The sequence below is a fragment of the Globicephala melas genome, chromosome 1, assembly GCF_963455315.2.
Source record: "Globicephala melas chromosome 1, mGloMel1.2, whole genome shotgun sequence".
NCBI classification, from domain to species: domain Eukaryota; kingdom Metazoa; phylum Chordata; class Mammalia; order Artiodactyla; family Delphinidae; genus Globicephala; species Globicephala melas.
This window is the reverse complement of record NC_083314.1, coordinates 41,928,690-41,949,595: the sequence shown is the minus strand read 5'-3', so window position 1 is coordinate 41,949,595 and position 20,906 is coordinate 41,928,690. Positions and strand designations below refer to the sequence as shown.

The following is a 20,906-nucleotide window of genomic DNA, read 5'->3' as shown; positions in this document are numbered from 1 at the left end:
TTATCGAGTTCGTTGGATAATGATACCATGTGTGTCATTATCATCATCAAAACCCAATCTATGTTTTAAAAAGTTACAGATGATTAACACAACATCAAGTTGTTGCAAACAATTACTTAAAACCCACACATAGACACAGACGCATACACACACACACACACACACACACACACACACACAGAACCAGGAGGTCCCCATATTCTGTAGAATGAGGGAGGCTGCAGCTGTAGGCCGACAGCTTTCATATCCTCATTTGAATAATGTGTCCTGAATCTGTCACTTTATTCATTCTCCTTATGCTCAGTGTACTCTACATCAACAACAAATTAAGTTGTAAATAAGAGACAATCATCACTTTTGTTTTTAAGCAGCTACTGCAGAGAGAATTTCAATGTACGCTCCTTTCGACAGGGGGAAAAAGAGGTGCTAGTGTTTGCTTTCCTAAGCACAAATATGGGGAAACTAACAGAAACAAAAACAGAAAGAGTTTACTGTGGCTGAGGGGAGGAAAATAAAATTCTCTAAAGCACATCCCTCCAGGACCAACTGAAATTTCTCCCCAGGAGTTAAGACACATAAAGACGGAGGTTAAGTTTCCCGGACTAGAATGAAAACCTGTGCGCCCAATCCTTTTGTCTTAACACACAAGGAGCCTCCTCTTTGCTTGGCGAAGCCTTAGACCAAAGGACAAATGCATTAAATCAATTACAACGTAGGTGTATTCACCAGCCAACTCCACACTCATCTCCATTAACTTCCAAGAGTTCAAATCACTACCTCATGCACAGAAATTGAAAACATTAATAATGAAATATGTCCTTACCTTTACATCAGAGAAGTAGGTTTTCAGCATGTTGGAGCTGGGATAACGGGTGTAAAAGAACATGAGCTTTGCTTTTTTCAAGTGATTGGGTGACAATCCTTCCTGCATGTAGGATGCAATTGGTTAAGGAAACAATTTCTTGAAACACAAGCACCTACCATCCCTCCCTTCCCCTGCCCCCCCCCCCCAGGAATCTGGTGGCCCACCACCCAGCAGCCATAGGAATTCTGTAAGATAAATGGCGTTGGCCATGGAATCCACCACTAACTTGCTGCTGCCTGCTCACAATGACCACTGCCGGTCAGAATTTGCCAAATATAATGGCGAAGATGCACAATTTAGTTGCGGAATCCTGGAGACTTCGTGGTGAGGATGGCAAAACGTTCCCCCTGTTTGAAGTCCTTACGCTACTATACGTTCACTTGTTGCTAAGGAGACAAATGCACCCAACAGGTACTGCACAACTCTTTATCGTGAGAGTTGTTTCCTTCTTCACAATTACAGTTCTGTTTGTTCTCTCCGCTCTCCGCAGATGACATCCAATTATTATACTAATGTACACGAAAATATAAAATGCATTATTCTGAACACTGTCAGGCAAGCTTCACATTTCACCTTTCAGCGCTCATATAACGGAGCATCTTGACTCACTTTCTTCCTGTCTTATTATTATATCCTTTTAATTGTTTCCTTTTCAATAACAGCTAAAACTGGGGAGGGGTAGTTTGGGCACCGAGAGAACGGGGAGGGGGTGTCGCTTTTGTTAGAGCAACGATCCAAAACCAAATACGATTTGCCTCTCCTGGATTTATAGTTAACTCCTTTGAGAGTGGCACAGTGGTTGGAGCTAACAAATCAATAAATGTGGGTTAGCAGATCAATAAATGGCCACTTACCCAAAATAAGAAGGTCTATTTATCTGGAAACATCATTACCTTTTAGATCTGTAAACAGCAGCAACTAAAACAGTTCCCAAGAGAATGTGAGGCTAAGCATAACCATCCAGGCTTCCTGATTCTCCCCCAGATTCTTGGCACTCCTCAGCAGACTCGGAGCTGGGATGGCTCTGGTCACATCTGTGCCGCAGCCTGGCCCTGCCATTTCCTCAGCAAATTAATGGCTTTATAATTTATCAGAAATGAAGATGCACGTGGAGAAAATCAATGTGGTCCCCCACAAGGTCAATTAAGGGTCCTTCCTAGAAGCTTCTCTAAGGATTTTCTCTTAAAAGAGAGTCTGGGAAAAAATAAGGGAAAAAAAAAAAAAGAAAAGAAAATATGTACATGTGGGTGTGCGCACACACACACACGCACACGTAAGCAAACACACACACTTGGCTGACAAACCCAACAAAAATTTCACACCGTATGAAGCAAGGTCAAATAAACACAGATATTTAGGAAAGGTGAAAGTTTCTAAATTACCATCATCAAGTACGGCATGACCAAGCTTAGGAACACAGGGAAACCAGAAAGTTCCTAGAGAAGCATAATCGAATTAATACTGATAAGTTCTTGACTACTTATAACAGGGGGTTTGACCAAATATTCTGCTGAGAATTTGATCAATTAGCATTCCCGTTAATATCACGCAATTTGAAAAAGATCACCTTAGTTTGTAAATTGAAAGGTTAAATGTTGAGCCTTTTGTTTTCACTGTAAATAAACACTGAAGAAAGAAATTTTGATGTTTTATCTGTAAGCCAAAGCAGTTTAACTGAACTTGTGTTTTTGTTTGAGATCCTTAATGATTACAAAGACGATAATTTATGACTGACATACTTCTTGTGCCAAGGAGAGGGCTGAAAGGCCCTCCTCCATTAGACTGAGAGAGGGGACTAAAGGAGCCCGGCACACTTCAGGACCATCTGTCCAAATGGATAAGTGAAATAATAGTTGCAAGCTGTCTCCTATTGCCTCGTGATAAGAGTTTTAGGCAAGTCCAAACTTTGACAAACATCCTCAGATCTGGGTTCTAATCTGTTCTTTCAGAAGGCTACGTCCAAACAACCTAGTACAATTAATTATTAGCAGGGAAAAGTTCCAAACCTTTTCAAATTTGGTCTCATACAAAACGAATTGTTTTGCTGTGGTTCTCAGATAGTTATTGAGCCACCAAAACTTCCTGGAGCTTTCAGTGTCTTTAAATTATGCTAAGATGTTTTCGTCTTTTTTTATCTAAAAAGACAGAGCAAAGTATCCATCGTATTTTGGTTGGGATTTAGAGGCTTTTTATTTCATGAAAAAAAATCATCCTAATTTGAATTTCTCAAGTACGTTTTTTTGCTTTAAAATGCTTCCTGTTGGAAATACTTGGAATCAATCAGTGGAAATGAAACACAGAATACATCTTTATTTCTTGCTCATCGTGTAATTAAGATAAAATTCCCATAAAATATATGTTTCTAATAAACTATTAAAAATAGCTAATGAAAGATTTAAAAGCCAACAGTTAGATAATCCTTTTTTTTTCTCTTCAAAATAAATCTGAACTGACCAATTGGTTAATTTCCCTTTTAAGTGCTTGTGCTGAAAAGCAACTGTTCTTCCAAGAAAGCACTAGCTGTTTCCAGGATACTTACACACGCACAATGACTCATGATGGAATAGATTCAGTAAACATACAGCTGTACTGAACACGAGCTAAGCTCCATTCAAGGCCAGGAAAGAAAATGAGCACAAATAAATATTAAGGAGGTAAAGGGGGGGGTGGGGTGAAGGGGGATGGAACGCAAACAAGATCTGTCCCGGCAGCTCATGTGGCTTTGCCTCAATTCTCTTAGCCATAGCTTTGTGAAGACAGATGACATTCAATTCTATGTATAATGCAAAATAGACAATAACTGCTGAAACTTGAGACAGCTGCCAGGTGTAAAAAAAAAAAAAAAAAAAAGAAAAGAAAAAGAAAGGAAAAGAAAAGAAAAAGAAAAAAAAACGATGATAAATCCATAAATTAATGAAAGACATCTGCTCGGGAATATAAAAGATAAGAGAAGTAGGGTACTGCAGCTGAACCTAAAATGGTGTGCAAACAACCTGAGAATTTAAGTGTTGTCTGTTTACCAAGCACAATATAACTTCACCTAAACAGCAGCCGCGGGAGAAGCAGCAGAGGCAGCAAAAAGGCAAATGGGAGAATAATAGGTTGTGAAGGCTGCAGGAAGAAAACTCTTTTTTTCCAACTGAACCCTGAATTGTGACTAGAGGTTTTACATGCTGCAGTTCCAACCAAATGGATCGGGACCACTTGCTTACAATTTCTAAAGCGCTTTGAAACCCGGAGAATTTTAGCTTGCTCCTTAGGCTCTGATTTGCTATGTTTCTAGTTTTCCCCCCTTAGAATCCTTAAAGGGGGAGAAAAGATCTAAACCCTCACATGTAATTAAAGGGATAGAGCAAGTTGTTGCTCCACAAAGGAGTTTAACATAATCGGTGGGATGTGTAGTTTATGGATATATATATTTTTAATTTACTTAGTCCATAATTGGGGGGAGGGGGAAGGGGAATCCAGAGTCTTCCAATCTTTAATATACATGTTTCGCTACAGCTAATACACCTAACAGAATTCCTATGGCCCCGCACCACTTCCAAAGATGTAAAACATCAACTTCTACGGAATAATTCCCATTTTAGAAATTCATTTTTAACTCAGGTTTTCTAGATGGATTTTAGTTTCAAATTATTAAATCATTTTCCTTTTTGAACTTCACATGTTTTTTAACCTTCTCCCTAAAAGTCGAACAGGGAAAGCTGACTGTCACGGAGAAGAGGTTCAGTTTCTTCCCTTGCATGTCTGAAGTGCTTAGAACACCGCTCTTGTGCTCTAATTGGGTGCATGCAAATGTTTGAGGCCCGAACAAGGCTATTTTTCTTGGGATGCAAAGAGCATGAATGACAAGGAACATCAGGAGGAAAAACAACTGGCTGGCTGTTTCTTTTGGAATTTGAATAAAATTCAATATTTGATTAAACAGATTCATTTGCAAAGATACTGAACACAGTTTTTATATCCAAGATGCACCTGCCTTCTGGTGCAGGTTCACTGACATTCAGTTTACCATGCACACACATTCACTAGTTCCTTTCTATTAGAAGGGGTAACAAGGTAGTGTGCTCTATTACGTACAACATATATGCCTAATGTGCTGAACTCAGAATGGATTTATCCGATAAGCTGGTGTTCTTAATAGTTCTTATCTTGGCTACTTTGTTCAGGGAAACAGATGATGTCTTTTGCGGTGGGAAAGAATTGTTCCTTAAGAATTCAATTATTCATTACAGTTTGGAAAGCCATGGACTAAAAATAAAAACAATAATGACAATCATGAAGGTACCATTTCATCCCATTTCTCCTCATTTCTATTGATCTTTTCTAAGAGTAACTGCATAACAGGTTCACATATGGCCTTGTCTACCTAAACTGAAGTAAGATGACTTGCTGTTATCTTACTTCAGTAAGATAACCAGAATCTCTGGTTCCCAGAGATTTCTTTAAACTAAAAGCTTGAGAATTTTGCCCAGACACCATCAGGTAAGTCAAGGGGAGAACTCATCGCCATACAAGGATGGAGACAGGAGAAAAGCAGACCCAACCTCTCAGCAAACACTCAGATCCTCACTGGCTTCAGAACTGTGTGAACTCTAGAAAAGGATGATTGCCTATCTTCTTCCTGAGAAATAATACAGCAAAGAGATAAACGGCTAAAAGGGCGAGATCATAGAAGGGAAAAGAGAAAGAAACAGAGGCTGGAAGGCCGGCATATGGGAAATGTAATCATTCATTGCAGCAAGAGGCCAAAATTATTTAGCTACACAAAATAAACAACTCCAGGTGTAAGCAACTAACATTTCCTATGAATACAGGTGTTTCCAAACCGTTGCTGTTGAGCAGAATCTTCTATGGTAAGACAGAGGTGAAGTTATTCCTCTGAAGAAGAAGCAACTAAATTCTCTTTAAAGTCTTTGATATGTATAGAAAGAAAAGGAAGTTCTTTCTATTCAAATCCTCAAAATTCCTCAGGGGATTTAGAGAGGGTGAGACAGTGAGCATAGTCAACACTTAGAGCGATCTAAAGATTTTTTTCTTAGAAGACCCAACTTATTAAAAAAAAAAAAAGCACAGGCATAATTATCTGGATACGGTGACAAGTCTAAAAACAAAACAAAACAAAACAAGATTCCAGAAACTGGAATCTTGAGTTAAAGAGTTTAGTATGGCCTTATAAGACTTTGAAACCTGGCTTCAAATATTCATCCAAATGGGCACGTCCCTTTCCTGTGTGTGTGCGCACACACGCGCACAAGTGAGAGAGAGAGAAACAACCCACCATCACTACCACTGGCTTCAAAATGAAGTAAGGGACCTCTGAGGAGCAATGGGGTCTAGCCCTGGACATGAGCCTGGTATGAACCCCAGAAGGTGCTCTCCTGCAGAGGGCAAAAAAAAAAAACGTTCAAGGTCTGTGTCTATGTACTTTGCCTTTCTCATCACCAACAGCTATAGTCCAATTGGACCAATGTTTATTGCCTGCTTATGATGTGTTAAGGCATGGTGCCTGGCGCAGCTTTGATTCATGACTGGTGGATTAAACTTTAGATCTCTGAAAGTTAGAAGTTAAATCAGCAACCAAACCAAGGCTCGATTTCTATGTACACCTTAAGTCCTCAAATCTTTCTCTCAAGACGTCATTCTCTTCTTCCTCTCTATGGAAAGAGACAATGTGCTTAACTACCCAAGTGTGTCTCATACTTGTGGCTCCCATTCACCTTATCAGAAATCTTCACTGTTATCCTGAGCTGGCTGGAAGGAGATGAACTTCATATCAAGGAAAACACATTTCCACCATAGCTGGGACTTTGCACTTACACGGCAGCCTCTGGAGTAGGGTTAGATATGAAAATGTCAATCTCTGGTCATCAAGACGATTGCTCAAAACCCTTAATTTAGCAACAGCCAACTTAATTGCTAAATTTCATATCCATCTGGCAATTTATAGAAAAGAAATGTCTCTAGTTGCCCCCCAATGCTACTATTCTACTCCCCCAAAACATCAACAACCACAAGATTTTAAAAAATTTACTGAAAGGACCAATTTACAGAGAAAAAAATCGTGAGTTAAAAATAGCTAGAGTTCAGGACAGGTCTAATAAAAAAATATAACTGGCATCTCTACATAAAAGTCAGGTTCAAAATATAAAAGAGACATAAAAGAGGCATTTTTAAAGTCGAATACGGCTGAGTTTTATATTTAATTGTGCTCTCTCGCTTTCCAAAATAATTTGCTTTGTGTATGTTAGGACAAAAGATTTCTGTGTATGGCTGAACAGAGGTTAATCATGCATAGAGGCAGCTGCACCAGACCCAAAGAACAGACCTTGGGTGAACGGGAGAGAGATGGATACTGTCTGAATAAATCAGTACCTGTATATTTCCTTTAAAACAAACAAACAAACAAACAAAAGAACACACCTCACTTGAAGAATAAGGAGAGACTCTAACTCCCTATCCACAACCATCTTTCTCCCACTGCAGCCTCCCATCAGTAGACTGTTCCTCATAAGATTTAATCAGGCCTTCTTTAAACAGACCAGGAGCCTTATAGATTAACTAAGGGGAGAATTCTTCTTATGGAGTCTTAGGGATCTGAAAACTGATTTTTCTCTCTTTATTCTGCTATGAAACTTAGATTAAAATAAAACCTGATAGAATTCAATATTACAATGAGATTTTTTTTTTTCCACCTCTAAATCTACTCTTGGGAAAAAAAAAAAGGATTAGAAGATAATACCGGAAGAAACAGCAGAAAAAACCCTGCTGCAAAAGCACAAATTAAATACTAACACTTTAGGGCAATTAACAACTTGTGAAAGTTACAAAAATGTTGGTTTCCTGTGAAGCTTTTGTGCAACCAGAAGTGCCTCAAACCTGCTGATAAAAGCCTATTACTGGGAAGAAGAGGAAAGACTGCATTCTTAAGAAGATAGTCATCTACATCATTCTAAACAATGTGTAAACCTGACCTTCTGGGAAGCCTTTTCGGTTTGGGCTTGTTTTCCTTGGGGGGCAAATGAAAGGATATTGCACTTCCCGAATAAGGTGAGATTTCGGACATGTCTTGAAGATCGCCACACTCGGATTTGATGAGAGACAAGGAGAGCCCTTCTGCGGTGCTGGGTGGATGTGCTGGTGAACAAGGATGGTGGCTCAGGTGGTGGGATGACATCTTGGTCCTCAGACTCGTGGTCTCCCTAGTTAAGTCTAAGGATTCAGGAGAGGCTCTGTCTTTTCCCGAGAAGGAGCCGGAGGGAGCACCTAATGGACTCTGAAACGGGTAGGCCATCAAGGGGAGGGGAAAGGGGTGGCGGAAGGTGGACGTGGTAAAGCCTGCGGTGGCCGACAGAGGCGACTGGTGCAGGGGCTGGTGGTGACCGCCGGCAGGGGGGCCGGAGGCAGACTGGTCAGATGAGTTTTTGCGGACCACCAGGGGCAGTGCTTCTGTCTGGTCTGTGGAACTGGGCATCTGCACATTGCCAAAGGTGTCCAGGGGGTTCGGAATGATGACATCGCCAAAGCACTGCAGGCGCTGGTTGGCGGTGTGGAAATTGTGGTTCTCCCCGTTGACTGCAAATCTGGCCTGGGGGATCTGGAGCGGCGGAAAGACCTGAGGAACCTGGCGAGAGGGTTTGGCGGAGAAGACTTTGACCACAGTGTCCACAACTTGCGACATGGCAGTGTTCAGTTCTTGTTTCAAGGTCTCGGCCAAATGTTTGCCTTCGGGTTGTAAGGAGTTTGGCCCGTGGTCTCTTTCTTTGTTGTTGCCTTCTCGCTTCGGCTTGTTTTCGGCCATTTCCTGCTCCCGGATCAGGGCCCGGGCTCGGTCGATGAACTGCCCCGGGTCCAGCTCGCACATCTCATTGTCTGACCTCCCCACGGAGTCCTGGGCCCTGGCATCCAGGATCTCCGAGCGCATGCTGTCTTCAGACAGGTTACCATCTTCATCATTTTCAGAATCAGTGCTGTCATAGATCTGGTAGAACTTTTCCTGCAGCTGGCGCAGCTGTTTCTGCATGTCCTCCAGCTGCTGTTTCAGCTGTCGGCGCTCCTCTCGCTTCTGTTCTTTGCGGGCTGAAACCAGCTGCTGGAAACTCTGTTGCTGCTGCTGGGGCAGCTTCTGCTTGCGTTTGTTTTCTCGGTAACTTTCTCGGGGACTCACAGACTGCGGGGCCATATCTCTTTCATTTTCATTGCCCCGTAATGCCACACTGGGGGAATGGCTCATACCCCGGATTATATTCTCAACCCGGGCGCGCTTTGCTCTCAGGTGCTCGTCACATAAGCGATCCATATCAAACTGGCTCATAGTAGGCCTGCCAAAAGGGGAAAGACACTCTGGGGGGCTGTCTCTTGAAGAGTTGCTGCATATATCCTCCTGATGTACTTCGGAGCCTGTACTAGAGAGACCGCTGGCTTGGAAACTGGGCTCCGTGCCACCATTTTTGTTCATGTTATTTTTCAACAGCTGGGAAATTATGGTTGCTCCTGGAAAAGGCATCATGGCATCTTCATATGAGTTCGCCCTCTTCAGCAGCTTGCGGAGTACATTTGACTTTTCCCCATCTGCATGCTGCACCACTGAATACTCAACATCCTGCTCGGAACCTTGGGGATTCATGGCACTAAAAAACGTCGCTCTTGCCTTAGCAAAAAATGCAGATGCTGTCCCTACCGTCCTTTTCACTCCAATGTCAACTCTTCTCCTCTTGGTTTGCCGGCTTAAGAGGGCTGTGCTGTCATGGTCAGGCATCACTGGACAGTTATTGTGCCATCTTGAAAAGCTCGTCAGCTGGGCACAGCTCAAGAATCCTGGGACCCTGGCCAACAGAACAAAAGGACTGATGAATCATTTTCTTTAAATTTCTCCAAATTTCCTGACCTCAATCCTGAATCAAATGCAAAATGCATAGGCTCTGGGATTTATGGCACATTACAATTATTGCAATTTATTATGCACTCTGCTTGAAATGAAACATTTTTAAATATTTCTGCTCCACTGGTTTAAGATGGATTAAGATTAAAAAAAAAAAAAAAGCAAAAACTGCTTAAGCACCAGTAATATGATTCTCTTTCACAAATGCCTAAAATGATACTGTTTATCTTCAGAAGAAACAGTAGATTATAAGAACACACAGCCTCTGACAACCAATTGATTAAATTTTGGGCACTGAGATTCATATTACAAAAGAAGATAAAAGTGGTCTATACTTAAGAAATAAGGTTACATTTTGAGGATGCGTGAAATTTGGATGAAAAATTCCATTTCTGCGATAAAATTATTGTGGCTTTAACACGATTAAGGGGAAAAAATGACTCTAAAAATGCAAATATTTCACACACACCCTTTATTACTGAATTTTAAACCATTTTTGTCATATGTGAAATGGGGAGGAGAACACTCCCACCAGCATCTTTCCAACATAAATGGCCAATTTAGCATGGAAATAAGTGCACAAATACTCATTCTACAAGTCTGCTTATTTAGCACAGATATGTGCTTTTTATTACTAAAATCACATTTGAAGACGGTATCTGTTGCTGGATTTTAATGTAAGTATGAGAATATTTAAAAATTTTCATGATGTCGTTTTTGATGACTTCAATTATTATAAAGTTGGACTCAGTGCCGAAGAAGGACATTGTCACATTTTAGAAATCAATCTGTGGAACAATAAATTGAGTTAGGCAAGGATAAATACATCTTCAGTGCTAGTTTTTTTTTCTATAATCTGCCAAAATAATACTTCAAACGCCTAAAGAAGCTCTTTAACATACACCATTTGTGAATCTTATTTCTTGTGCCAAATTAAAGGATGAGAAAAACACAGGCGGAAGAAAAAGACTGAAGGAAGATATATAAAGAAGAAAGAAAATAACATCAATTAAATATGTGAGAAAGGGAAATACCGTCTCTGTATATGAACTTCCATTGTTTCTTGGGAACACAATATAAAAAGGCACTTGCATGACATTTTTTGTGACGTTAACCAGCGATGCTAACCCCAAATTTTGTATAAATGTTAAGATGTCGCATCTTTTTGCTTACAATGAACGTTTTATGAAGAAAATGAAAAATTTTTTTCACACAGGGTTTATCTAATATTAAACTTCACGTTTGCTTAACAGAGCACATCTTCACAATAACAGGGTCTATTGCCAAAGGCAGCGTGCAGTGTTTGGAACAGCTCCCATCTCTTTCGGTTCACCTGTAAAAACATCTACGTGCTCCCTAGGACTGCATCTGTGGCTAGTTTTAAAGAATGACTATCCATGCAAATAGGCATAATTTCAGCATGAAATAACCTGTAAAAATCAAGAAAATGCTCAATGCTTAGATGGCAATGTGTATTTTTTTAAGCGACAAAGATTTCATCATGTAGCCCTTGTTCTCAGTTTTTATATGAAGATAATACATTTAAATAAAGGCTGTATCAGAGTGTCAAGAAAGCAACATGATGCTTTTTTGTATGTTTTTTTGGATGCTTGAGGGTAAAATACTTTTTTGTGTGCCTCAGGATAAAATTTCCTGAACTTGGAATGGAAACAGATCTTGATAACTTCAATGTATAGGGTTCAAAACTGAATTCAAGATGATTGTGACCCCTCACACATTAATAAATGAAATTGGTTTCAGGAATACAAAAATGCAATGGCAAATATTTCACTAACATGTTAGATCTGATAAATCAGGTGCAGCTGTCAGGTGAGAGAAAGAAAAAAGGGGAGACGGAGACAAACAAGAGAAAAGATGAATTATTTTAAAGCTCAGAAAGACTTGCATATTGAGGTGGGATGTCTTTGCAAGGAGGACTTTGTGTGTGTAGATCAGCTTTTCAAAAATAGAGTTTATTGCCATTCTTTAAAAATTTTACCTCTTGTCTTTTTGGGTGCAAATCATTTTCTCTTTAATATCACCTGAAAAGCACATAGATCACCAATCAAAATGTTGAACAAACTTTCTGCAGTATTTTCTTCCCCTGTTCCTCTTAACATCCAATCTGGGTTTTCCCCCTACCCATCCTTGCTACAGGAAGAGCATCTCCGCAACAGAGGCTCAGAAACAACACGCTGGTGTAAGAGATGAGCACAAGGTCATCTCCAGCCATCCTTCCCTTCCCAGCTGCCATTTACCTCTGCGTCAACTGCACTTCCTCTCATCTAGCCTAGGTATCAACAGCTGCATCCCTACCTCATGCCTGAGCCAAGGGGAAGGCTGTGCTCTTCCTAAGGTGGAAAGAAATCACATTCTCATCTTCAGTGGAGAATACATGTTAATTAAACGTGCTTGTTGGGTCTTTTAAGAAGAAAATATCCTGTAACTTCCTTCAAATTCACTGAACGAAACTGATTTTTGCAATTTTCTCTCAACTGGTCAGCATTCTTGGATTAAATAATGATTTGTTTCTGTTTGGGGCTAAGAAAATTTAAATATTTGGGGGCCTTATTGTAAAATGTACAGCTGAGACATAACAATCAGGACAAAACAAATGAGAAAACTAGGAAAAATTATATAATCCAGCAAGACAAGGCATTATATTAGTAGGCGTGAATAAATAGATCTCTATGTATAGCTTTGACCTAAACTCAGAAATAAAGGTATAGTAGTCATACACATTGGGATTATAACCCATGAAGGCTATAGGCAAGATTAAATAATTATAACTGGTGGACTGTAGTACTTTATTAGCATCATGTTTCACAAACATATATATATATATATATATGAATATTTTACCACATAAGAAAATGCATTGTTAAACGACTATAATGTAAATTAAATCACTTGAAAACACTTTCAAAGGTGCTTCCATGATTTCCCAATTCAGAATTTAGAGAATGCTATGCAATTAATTTATCACTCATATCATCCTGTCCATTAAGATTTTTAAAAATTCCTTTATTTCTCAATATATGTACTAAGCCATATGTTTCAACTACAATTATTACTGATTCTTATTATGTTTTAATTTTTATATTAATTTTGAGTTTAACCCAGCGATATGAACCTTTTGATCAGCACTGGTGAACATCAGTATCAGCAAGTATGCAGAAAAATACTGACGTAGCATTTGAACCCAAATGTATTATCGATTGGATACACATATTCTATTCCTGTAAACTCCTCTGTAATTAATATGAAAATCTACATAGAATATTTTTATTATTAAATATTGTGTCGTACCACTTGGCATCTAACTACATAAACACTTTAATAATTCCTATATGAAGGGTATCTTAACATTAGCAGATTCCTCCCAGAAAAAGGTAAGAACGTTCAACTATGATCAAGTCAGATTTTAACTACTCCAAAAGATTCTTCATTAAAATCTGAATTATCTGGAGAACGTCAGATAATTTAACATGGAGAATCCTAAGGAAGCTGATGACAACGTTAGTAGAAAAGAATTTTCAGGGAAGCATTTCAAAGGAACACTGCAGTGTGAAGTAGAAAGTGCTGAAGTGTTCTGCTTTAATAAAGAAGTTATTTGGGGAAGGGGATGCAACTTTTATGCCTCGATCTGGAGTCCAGATTCTAGACAAAGAAGTGATCACTATGATTATTACTCAGATAGTTCAGTCAAATCTTTCATGAGAAGGGGAAGGGTAAGGTTGGCATGGTTTCCTGCTTGGATGATTTAGACTATCTGTCTTTGTTGATAAAATGATTTGAAGAAATTGTTCAAGCCTACACTTTACTTCTTTTAGAAAACAACCTTTGAGTGGGCCTCTGATCTACTTGGGTCAAGCCGCTTATGAAACTGCAAGTGGAAGAACACTAACAAAGAACCTTGTAAATCCATCTGGAAATCAGTAATTCAAGGGGGGCAATCAGATGAATTGATTTAGGTACTCCCCCACCCCTGCCCTTTACCAAGCTGTCCCCTTCACTGTATTCAAGAGTTCATTTCTGCTAATTAGCAGCTTTTCCTTTGGAGATGTTTCTGCTCACTATCAGGCTAAGAAAGTCTTTGATGTTTATTGTGAGGAACCCACTTGACATTAGTTAATACTTAAATTAACTAACATTGTATTGTCAAAATCTTATATCAGGTTTAAATTTTCCTATGATAATAGAGATCTCAAATCAGAACCATTTTATCTTAAATTCCTCCATTCTATCAAAAATTTCATACATTTTTCACCTGCAAGATGAACACAGAGTATTTTCTGAGACATGCCTAAAATATTAAAAAGTAATAAGTCACCAAATTAGTAAATAAAAGAGAGTGAGAAATAACTTCAAGAAGAAACACTTACATTTATTTTTTTTCTGAAGAGAATTGAAATACTCTAAATGTCCTTTGAAGCTTTCGAATACACCAGGCAATAAGGTTTTAGAAATTCCTTATGTATATGTCCTTTCCAGTATATACACATACTTAATTAGAACCCAGTAATAATATATCAGGCACAATCCATCTTCATATTATAAAATCAGTAACATTTTATAATCTTTTGTTAACCTTGAACCTAAATATTCCTTATATTTACAGTTGCAAATGCAAAACAATGCCTCTAAGAAATTCATGAAAAAAGGCCTATTTCATTTTGAACAAATAAAGAGTACGCCTGGCAGCTAGGTTATGTTTTAAGATTGTAAGTGCTACTTATAGAGGAAAGATGCGAGGGAATGAATAAAGTGAGAACAAAGATGCATGTTAGGTTAGGTATGCATGACTTTTTCCCCACAAGGTCTTGGTGATTAACCTAAATAGAATTCTGCACAATGGACATATAAAAATATCAATAAGTGCCAAGCACAGATAACCCTTATTAAAAATAAAGCAAATGACATATCCACAGATGACATTTTAGTGATGAAAGAACTTCAAAAGCATCCAAAGAAAGTATTAGGAGGAACTTGGATGTTTAAGTCAAAAGAATAAAATGACACATACTATCTCATTTTCATGAAACAAGGATGATCACCCAAGCCACCAAACCAACCAACAAAAACCATTCACCATCTGATCTATTTCTATGCAACTCAAGAAGTAGCCTGTTTAAAGAAAAAAAATTAAAAGGTCCGATTTTGAGAATCCATATACTGTGCTTACCCTGAATTCTCAATCGCTTCCCTCACACATGAAGCCACAGTCCTTACTTTCATCTATTTTACTATTGCAGAAACAGGTCCATGTTGTAGCACATGGACAGGTTAACCAAATTACTCCCCTTTTTCTTCTTCACCACCCACAGCCCATTTCATTTTGATAATGCTCAGAAGTTCTTGCAAGAAACTTCAGAGGACTGACTGCCTACATCTTGCATCAAATAGAAAAGCACAGTTACCTCTCACATACTTGAGATTTTCCTTCTCCATCAAAGTAATAACTAGGACATCTGGCACATGTCTGGTACAATGACAGGCTCATTCTACTTTATGAGAGAATTTAACATACGACCTGCAAGAGTTTATGCACATACCTATTCCTTCTGGGCAGGGAGAAAGCGCGCTAAAGAACATAAGCTTTAAAAACAGTAACACTTTCAAACTAACTTTGGTATTCTTGGCAGGTACACACACCATCCATGGATGTCCAAAGCACACACACACACACACACAAGACGCTCTCACTACTTCCCCCCCCCCCAATGCCCCCAAAGACCTGGGAAATAGGCGTAAACCAGAGGGAAGCGAAGGGAAAGTCAATCTCCCTCCACCTGCTGCCTGAAGTGGGGGTACTTTCAGCTGCCTGGCAGACAGGAGCCCGAGACACAGCCTCAGCAGCAGCCTGCCAACATCCTTAAGAAAAATAAACAAACACATACCAACTTGTCCTCCACCCCCAACCAAAGAACTCACATGGCAGGGCTCAAAACATAACAACAGCGCAGTTCCCATGAGCCCGGACAATCCTATTAACCAAGGCAACCATAAACCCATAAACCTCCGCAACCCTGGAGCACACCCTGAGGTCTGGAACTGTACAGACACACACAGACACAGAGGAAATTTGCACCTGTCTTCCTTGACATAACACACCTGTCAGGCCCTGCCCATGGCGCAGCTCTCGGCTAACAGACCTTTGTCTACCTAATCCAGGAAAGGACATTATTATAATTTTTTTTTTTTTGTAAAGGAGGTTATAGATGGGAGAGAAGGGGTGGGGGGGAGAACAAGAGAAGAGACTTGTAGCCTTGACTTTGAGAGCAGGCCACCCTGTGCTTGCACTGTTATTATAAGCTCAAGGAGACAACACAGACCTTCTGGGAAAAATAAAAACAAGCAGGTGAGTTCCCAGCCTTCCCCCAGGCGGAGTGGGTTCTGGATTGCCAAGAACAGAAGTTTCACACTCCAGCCTGCCTCCTTGGGCTATTTAAGACTGTCGCTCAACCCCTCCTCCCAGGTCTTCTGTCGGCCAGCCTGGAGGACTCTCAACTTCCGAAAAAAAGCTGAGAAGTGGCGGGAGACCTGTGAGTCTCTCTCCAAAGCTACTCCCCCTTTGCCTCCCTCCCGCCCCCCGCCCCCCTCACCTCGCCCCTCCAATCCATACCCTCCACCTACGTTCAGTTTTAGCAGGAGGAGTAAGTGGCTGGCACAGCAGAAGAACCAACAATTTGCTAACCTGGGCTTTGGGTAATGTCTCCCCCCAGTTTGCCCCCGTCGTCCCCCTCCTTGCAGGTTCAGGCAAGATAGCAGCTCTTCTCGCCCCCTCACTATTCTTCCCAGTAACAATCACTCTCACCTCTTCACTCCTCCCTCTCCAGTCCTCCGGAGTGGGGCAAAATTGCAGGTACCACCCAGACGAACCAAGATCAGATCGAAGCAGCCCAACCACGTCGACTGCCAGCGGTGACTGCGAGCACATCCGCTGCCCGAGAACATCCTCTACCCCCACCCGGACCTCGATCCTTCCATCCTCCCGCCGCGCTTGAGCCCCAGTCCTCCCACCACAGGACCCCTGAGGCTCCTGGTGCCACCTTACCCTACTCAACTTGACCTAGCCCTGGGTCCTGGGAGCACAGGGGAGGGACGCCGCGCTCGTTTCCCAGGACCATCTCTCCATTGCTCCAACCCTGATTTCAACATTTCGGCTTCGACAGCGTTTTGAGAGGAAAGTAACAGAGCGCCCCCCCACACACACCTCCCTCTCCCTTCCTCCCTACTCCCTGGCCCTCTGCTGGGGTTAAAAAGGAGAAGTGAAAGGTATGCAAATGACAAGCAAATTGGAAGCTCCTGGAAGAAAGGCAGCTATAATAAACAAGACAAAGAGCAAGGACGTGGGGACTAGCCCAGGAGTTTTCACCGGCGGGAGATGGGAAGGATGAGGCTGGGAGGAGAGCGGGGATCCAGACGAACAAAAAGCGACCCGGTCCCCCTCGCGGTCCTCTCTCCTGGGAAGAGAGGGCAAGAGAAAGAAGGAAAGGAAGGAAAAGCCTCCTCCCCCTCCAGAAACAGTACACAAAAGGTGACAAGATCAGCGACAAGTCCAGCACTATCAGCCTCCCCCCTCTCGCCAACACCACCCCCCAGCCACCAGCAGGAAAGAGAAAGAAAGAAAAGCCAAGCGGATCACTTACTCGTAGGAACTGGGAGAGGCGGAGCGCTGAGTTCCACTGAGGCTTCTGCTTAGAAACTGTTTAGACACTATTTTATTATGATTCATTTAAAGAACACCATTTTCTCCTGGGGAGGGTGGAAAGATGTTTACACGAGTATGAGTAATGGGAGTCTCTTTTCTTTTCTTCTCATTCAAGAACAAGCCGGTACAAGTGATTCTGGAAAAGGGGAGGGGACTCGCGAGGGGGAGAAGATACTTACTCGGTGCAGAGAGCAGTGGGACCGAGCCTTTTTTGCAGGCGGAGAGAGGAAAACACGCGCGCGCACACGCACGGTGAGATCTTGCGGGTGATGAATATGATAATTGGACAAGGGACGGTGAGTCCGTGCGGGAGCGCGCGAGCGGGCCGACGGGGAGAATGAGGGGAGAGAGAGGAGCGGGTGGGCAGGGAGAGGAGAGGAGGGAAGACAAGAAGAGAGGAGAGAGAGGAAGAGAAGACGCGAGAGGAGGAGAGAGGAGACTAGGAGAAGAGAGAAGAGAAGAGAAGAGAGTAGAAGAGGGGAGAGAGGAGAGGAGAGAAGAGGAGCGAAGCGGAGAGGGAGCAGGCGGACCCGGCGAGAGCTCTTTTGCGCCGCTCTGCTTTCCCCGGCTGCAATGGTGTATTATTTCAGAGCGCTCCCTCAGCTGAGGGCTCCGCTCCACAACAAGATTTACTTTAAGACACAGCTGAAGGAAACAGGAAGACTGCACGTCACAGTCTGACTGACGTACCCGGCCCCAGCACCCAATCGCGAGGCGCCTTCGGATTCAAGGGGGGATAGCGAGGCAAGAGAACTTGGGAGGAAAAAAAATATAAAAGGGGTGGGGGTGAGGGGCTGGGAGGAGAGGAGGGGAGAGGGGCCCCGCGCTCCCCTCCCCCGCCTCCATCCCCGCCCCCACCCCCCCTCACCCGCGCGCAGCCACTGCTTGGGGGCGACCGGATCGCCGCGCCCGGGCCGGAGCGAGCCATCTGCGGGCGCTGTGCAAAGCCGGCGACCGCGCGAGCGCCGCTCAGCTCACACTCGCTCTTCCAGGACGCAGGTCTCTCTTTTTTTTTTTTTTTTTTTCCCCTTCATTTCCCAGATACAGCTGATCGAGTTCGCTGAGCGACAGAGCGAGTGAGCGCTCCTCGGACAGGGGTGGAGGAAGGCACAGAAAAGTATACTGGAGAAAAAGTGGAGGTTTTAGGGGTGGGGTGGTCTAAGAGGAGGGAGTGAGAATCCTCAAAACATTCCACTTTTTAAATGATCATAGCTAGTATCAGGAATACATGTCACCCTTGCTTCCTTTTAAAGGAGAGGCGGACAATAAAATACAGGTAGGTTTGGGATTAAAATAGTAGGTGTCAGAGGTTTCACACCGGCTCCGCTGCATCTGATATAAGAAGACTAGTATTGGCTGAATCCCAGTCAATCTCCCGTCAAAATTGTTAGGAAGAATATTTGTCCTTGGTTACCTCTAACAACTTTATTTGGATGGTAGGTACAGCAACCTTTACGGGGAAAAAAATGTTACAAACAGTACCACGCGATTACGCTCAGTAACTCACTCACCCCAGAATGATTAAAGAGAGAGGTTTCAAATAGGATTTACACAGTTTTGAGCCCTGGGTAACAAACTTTAAAGTATACTCGGCAAGAAATTTCAAACGCTTAAATTTCGGGCTTCTAAGTCAAGCCATAGAAAATTCACTTTGGTTTGACATTTCTTGGACGAAAAATAACCAGCAAGACTTCTTTAGATAACGTGGCTCTTAAAGGGCTTCTTGGGATTTGAAAGTTGCTAATGCTAAAGCGCAAGAGCCCAGCCGCAGCTAGAATGTCTCTTTCACCGGGCACAGTAAACGGCTTTTAATAAAGCAAATGCGCTTATGACTTAAAGATCCTATAAAAGCTAGGAATTGCAAGGGCTGCGAAGCAGAAACATTCATACCTAGTCGATAAGACACTCATTTTTTGGTAGGATGGGGACAAGTATTTTTCGTGTGTCCCTCGAATTTAATCAGATCAAAGGTTGAATCGTGTTGCGTCGTGACAACAGAGTGTTTGTGAAGTGTGTTACAAGTGTACTGGCCGATCATTACCACCATCTTCTGCAACACACGCACGCACACACTTTTCCTAGGACACTTACAATCTCAGCCTCAAATTCATCAAACTGTGAAGTCAAATCTTTGAATAAGAATAGTGATGGTACTATGTTCGAGTCCATACCCTGTAGGAAACTTTTGGCACGGGACTCAAACATTGCAAAGAAGAAGAAAAAAAAAATCAGGCCGGCCCGGTTAGGTGTTGGGAATAAGAAAAAAAGACTTGCTTGAGCATCTCCAGCCTTCATTTCTCCCCTTTTGCCGCCTCCTGACACTCCACCCCCCACCCCATTACGGAAACAACACAGACCCTCACAAACACACTACTCACACTTCCAATGATCGGCTACTGTATTAAGTGTTCTAACTGAGAAGGGACAATTTAGGCTGGGGACAGAATCTATCAACGTGCCCATTACATACAGGACGGAATAATGCTTCTGTTGGTTGGGTCCTTTCGAGGGAAGCGGGTGTACTGAGCGGGGAAATGTGGGTTCTGTGAATGAATCAAGGCTACTTCCTTTCTTCTTTTTCGCCCTATTATTTTCCTTAAGTATCCCAGTATGTACATGTGAGCGCCAGCCCACAAATAAACTGGCAGGAGTAAAGGATACATGCCCTCCACACCTTAAAACCATCTGCTCAGTTTGACATTAAAAAGGGAGGAGGGCAGGGAAGGAGGAGGGGGAGAAGGGGGAAGAAAGGAAGCTGGGAGGGAGAAAAGGTTCAGACCCTGGAAGGAAACGGCTTGAACTTTAGCCCACAAGTTTATGTCACTTGCACCTAGCGCTCGGGTGCAGTTTAGCACACACTACGCCCGGGAAGTGGCGGCGGGAAAAGTTCCCTGCGAGCCCCAGTAAGTCCTTTATCACTCCCGGGGGAAGGCAGGCCCCAGTCTTAGTCGGGGTAACCCGCTTGGCAAACAGGAAAGCTCCCCCACCCCCAGCCTCGGCGACGGAGGCTCGCGGCTTGCCAGCTCTGCTGCGGAGGTTCGCAGCCCGCATTTGGGCACAAGAGCGGCTTTTTGAAATAGCGCGCGCGACGCTGGACGCGCGAGCTCGGTCCACAGCCCAGCTCCGCGAGCTGCGTACGCGGAGCCCGGTCCTGTCCCCTAATGTCTAGGCGACGTACAGGCCAGGCTCCTGGCAACCCCTCTTGCCAGAGCTGCGGCGCTCTCCCGGGTCTCGCACCGCCCTGGAGCAAGGCGTGAGGCCCGAGCCCTCTATCTCGGGCTACTCCCGGTTTGTTTTCTGATAGGCGAGAAGCGATCAGTCAGCCCCGGAGACAAGAAGTCGCCTAGATATTAGCTCCATCTCTGAAACCAGCGGCCAAGCCTAGGGTCAGTCCCTTTCTCCGCCCCAATGCCAACACAACCCCAATAACTTAAAAGTTAACA

The 20,906-nt window shown here is 42.6% G+C and overlaps 1 protein-coding gene across 2 annotated transcripts in view; it reads right to left on the bottom strand.

The window, feature by feature from the left end:
• The window catches only part of PROX1 (prospero homeobox 1), a 51,799-nt gene extending 33,715 nt beyond the window's left edge, over nt 1-18,084 (bottom strand). The window contains exons 1-4 of one of the 2 annotated variants that reach the window (XM_060295140.1): nt 17,643-18,084; nt 17,402-17,507; nt 7,902-9,693; nt 824-931 (exon numbers count right to left, since the gene is read on the bottom strand). In XM_060295140.1, the coding sequence (XP_060151123.1) occupies nt 824-931; nt 7,902-9,693; nt 17,402-17,487 (1,986 nt within the window). In that variant the 5' untranslated portion in view covers nt 17,488-17,507; nt 17,643-18,084. The remainder of the gene's footprint in view (nt 1-823; nt 932-7,901; nt 9,694-17,401; nt 17,508-17,642) is intronic. The other variant, XM_060295145.1, reaches the window with a different exon arrangement.
• Between the last annotated feature and the right edge of the window lie 2,822 nt (nt 18,085-20,906).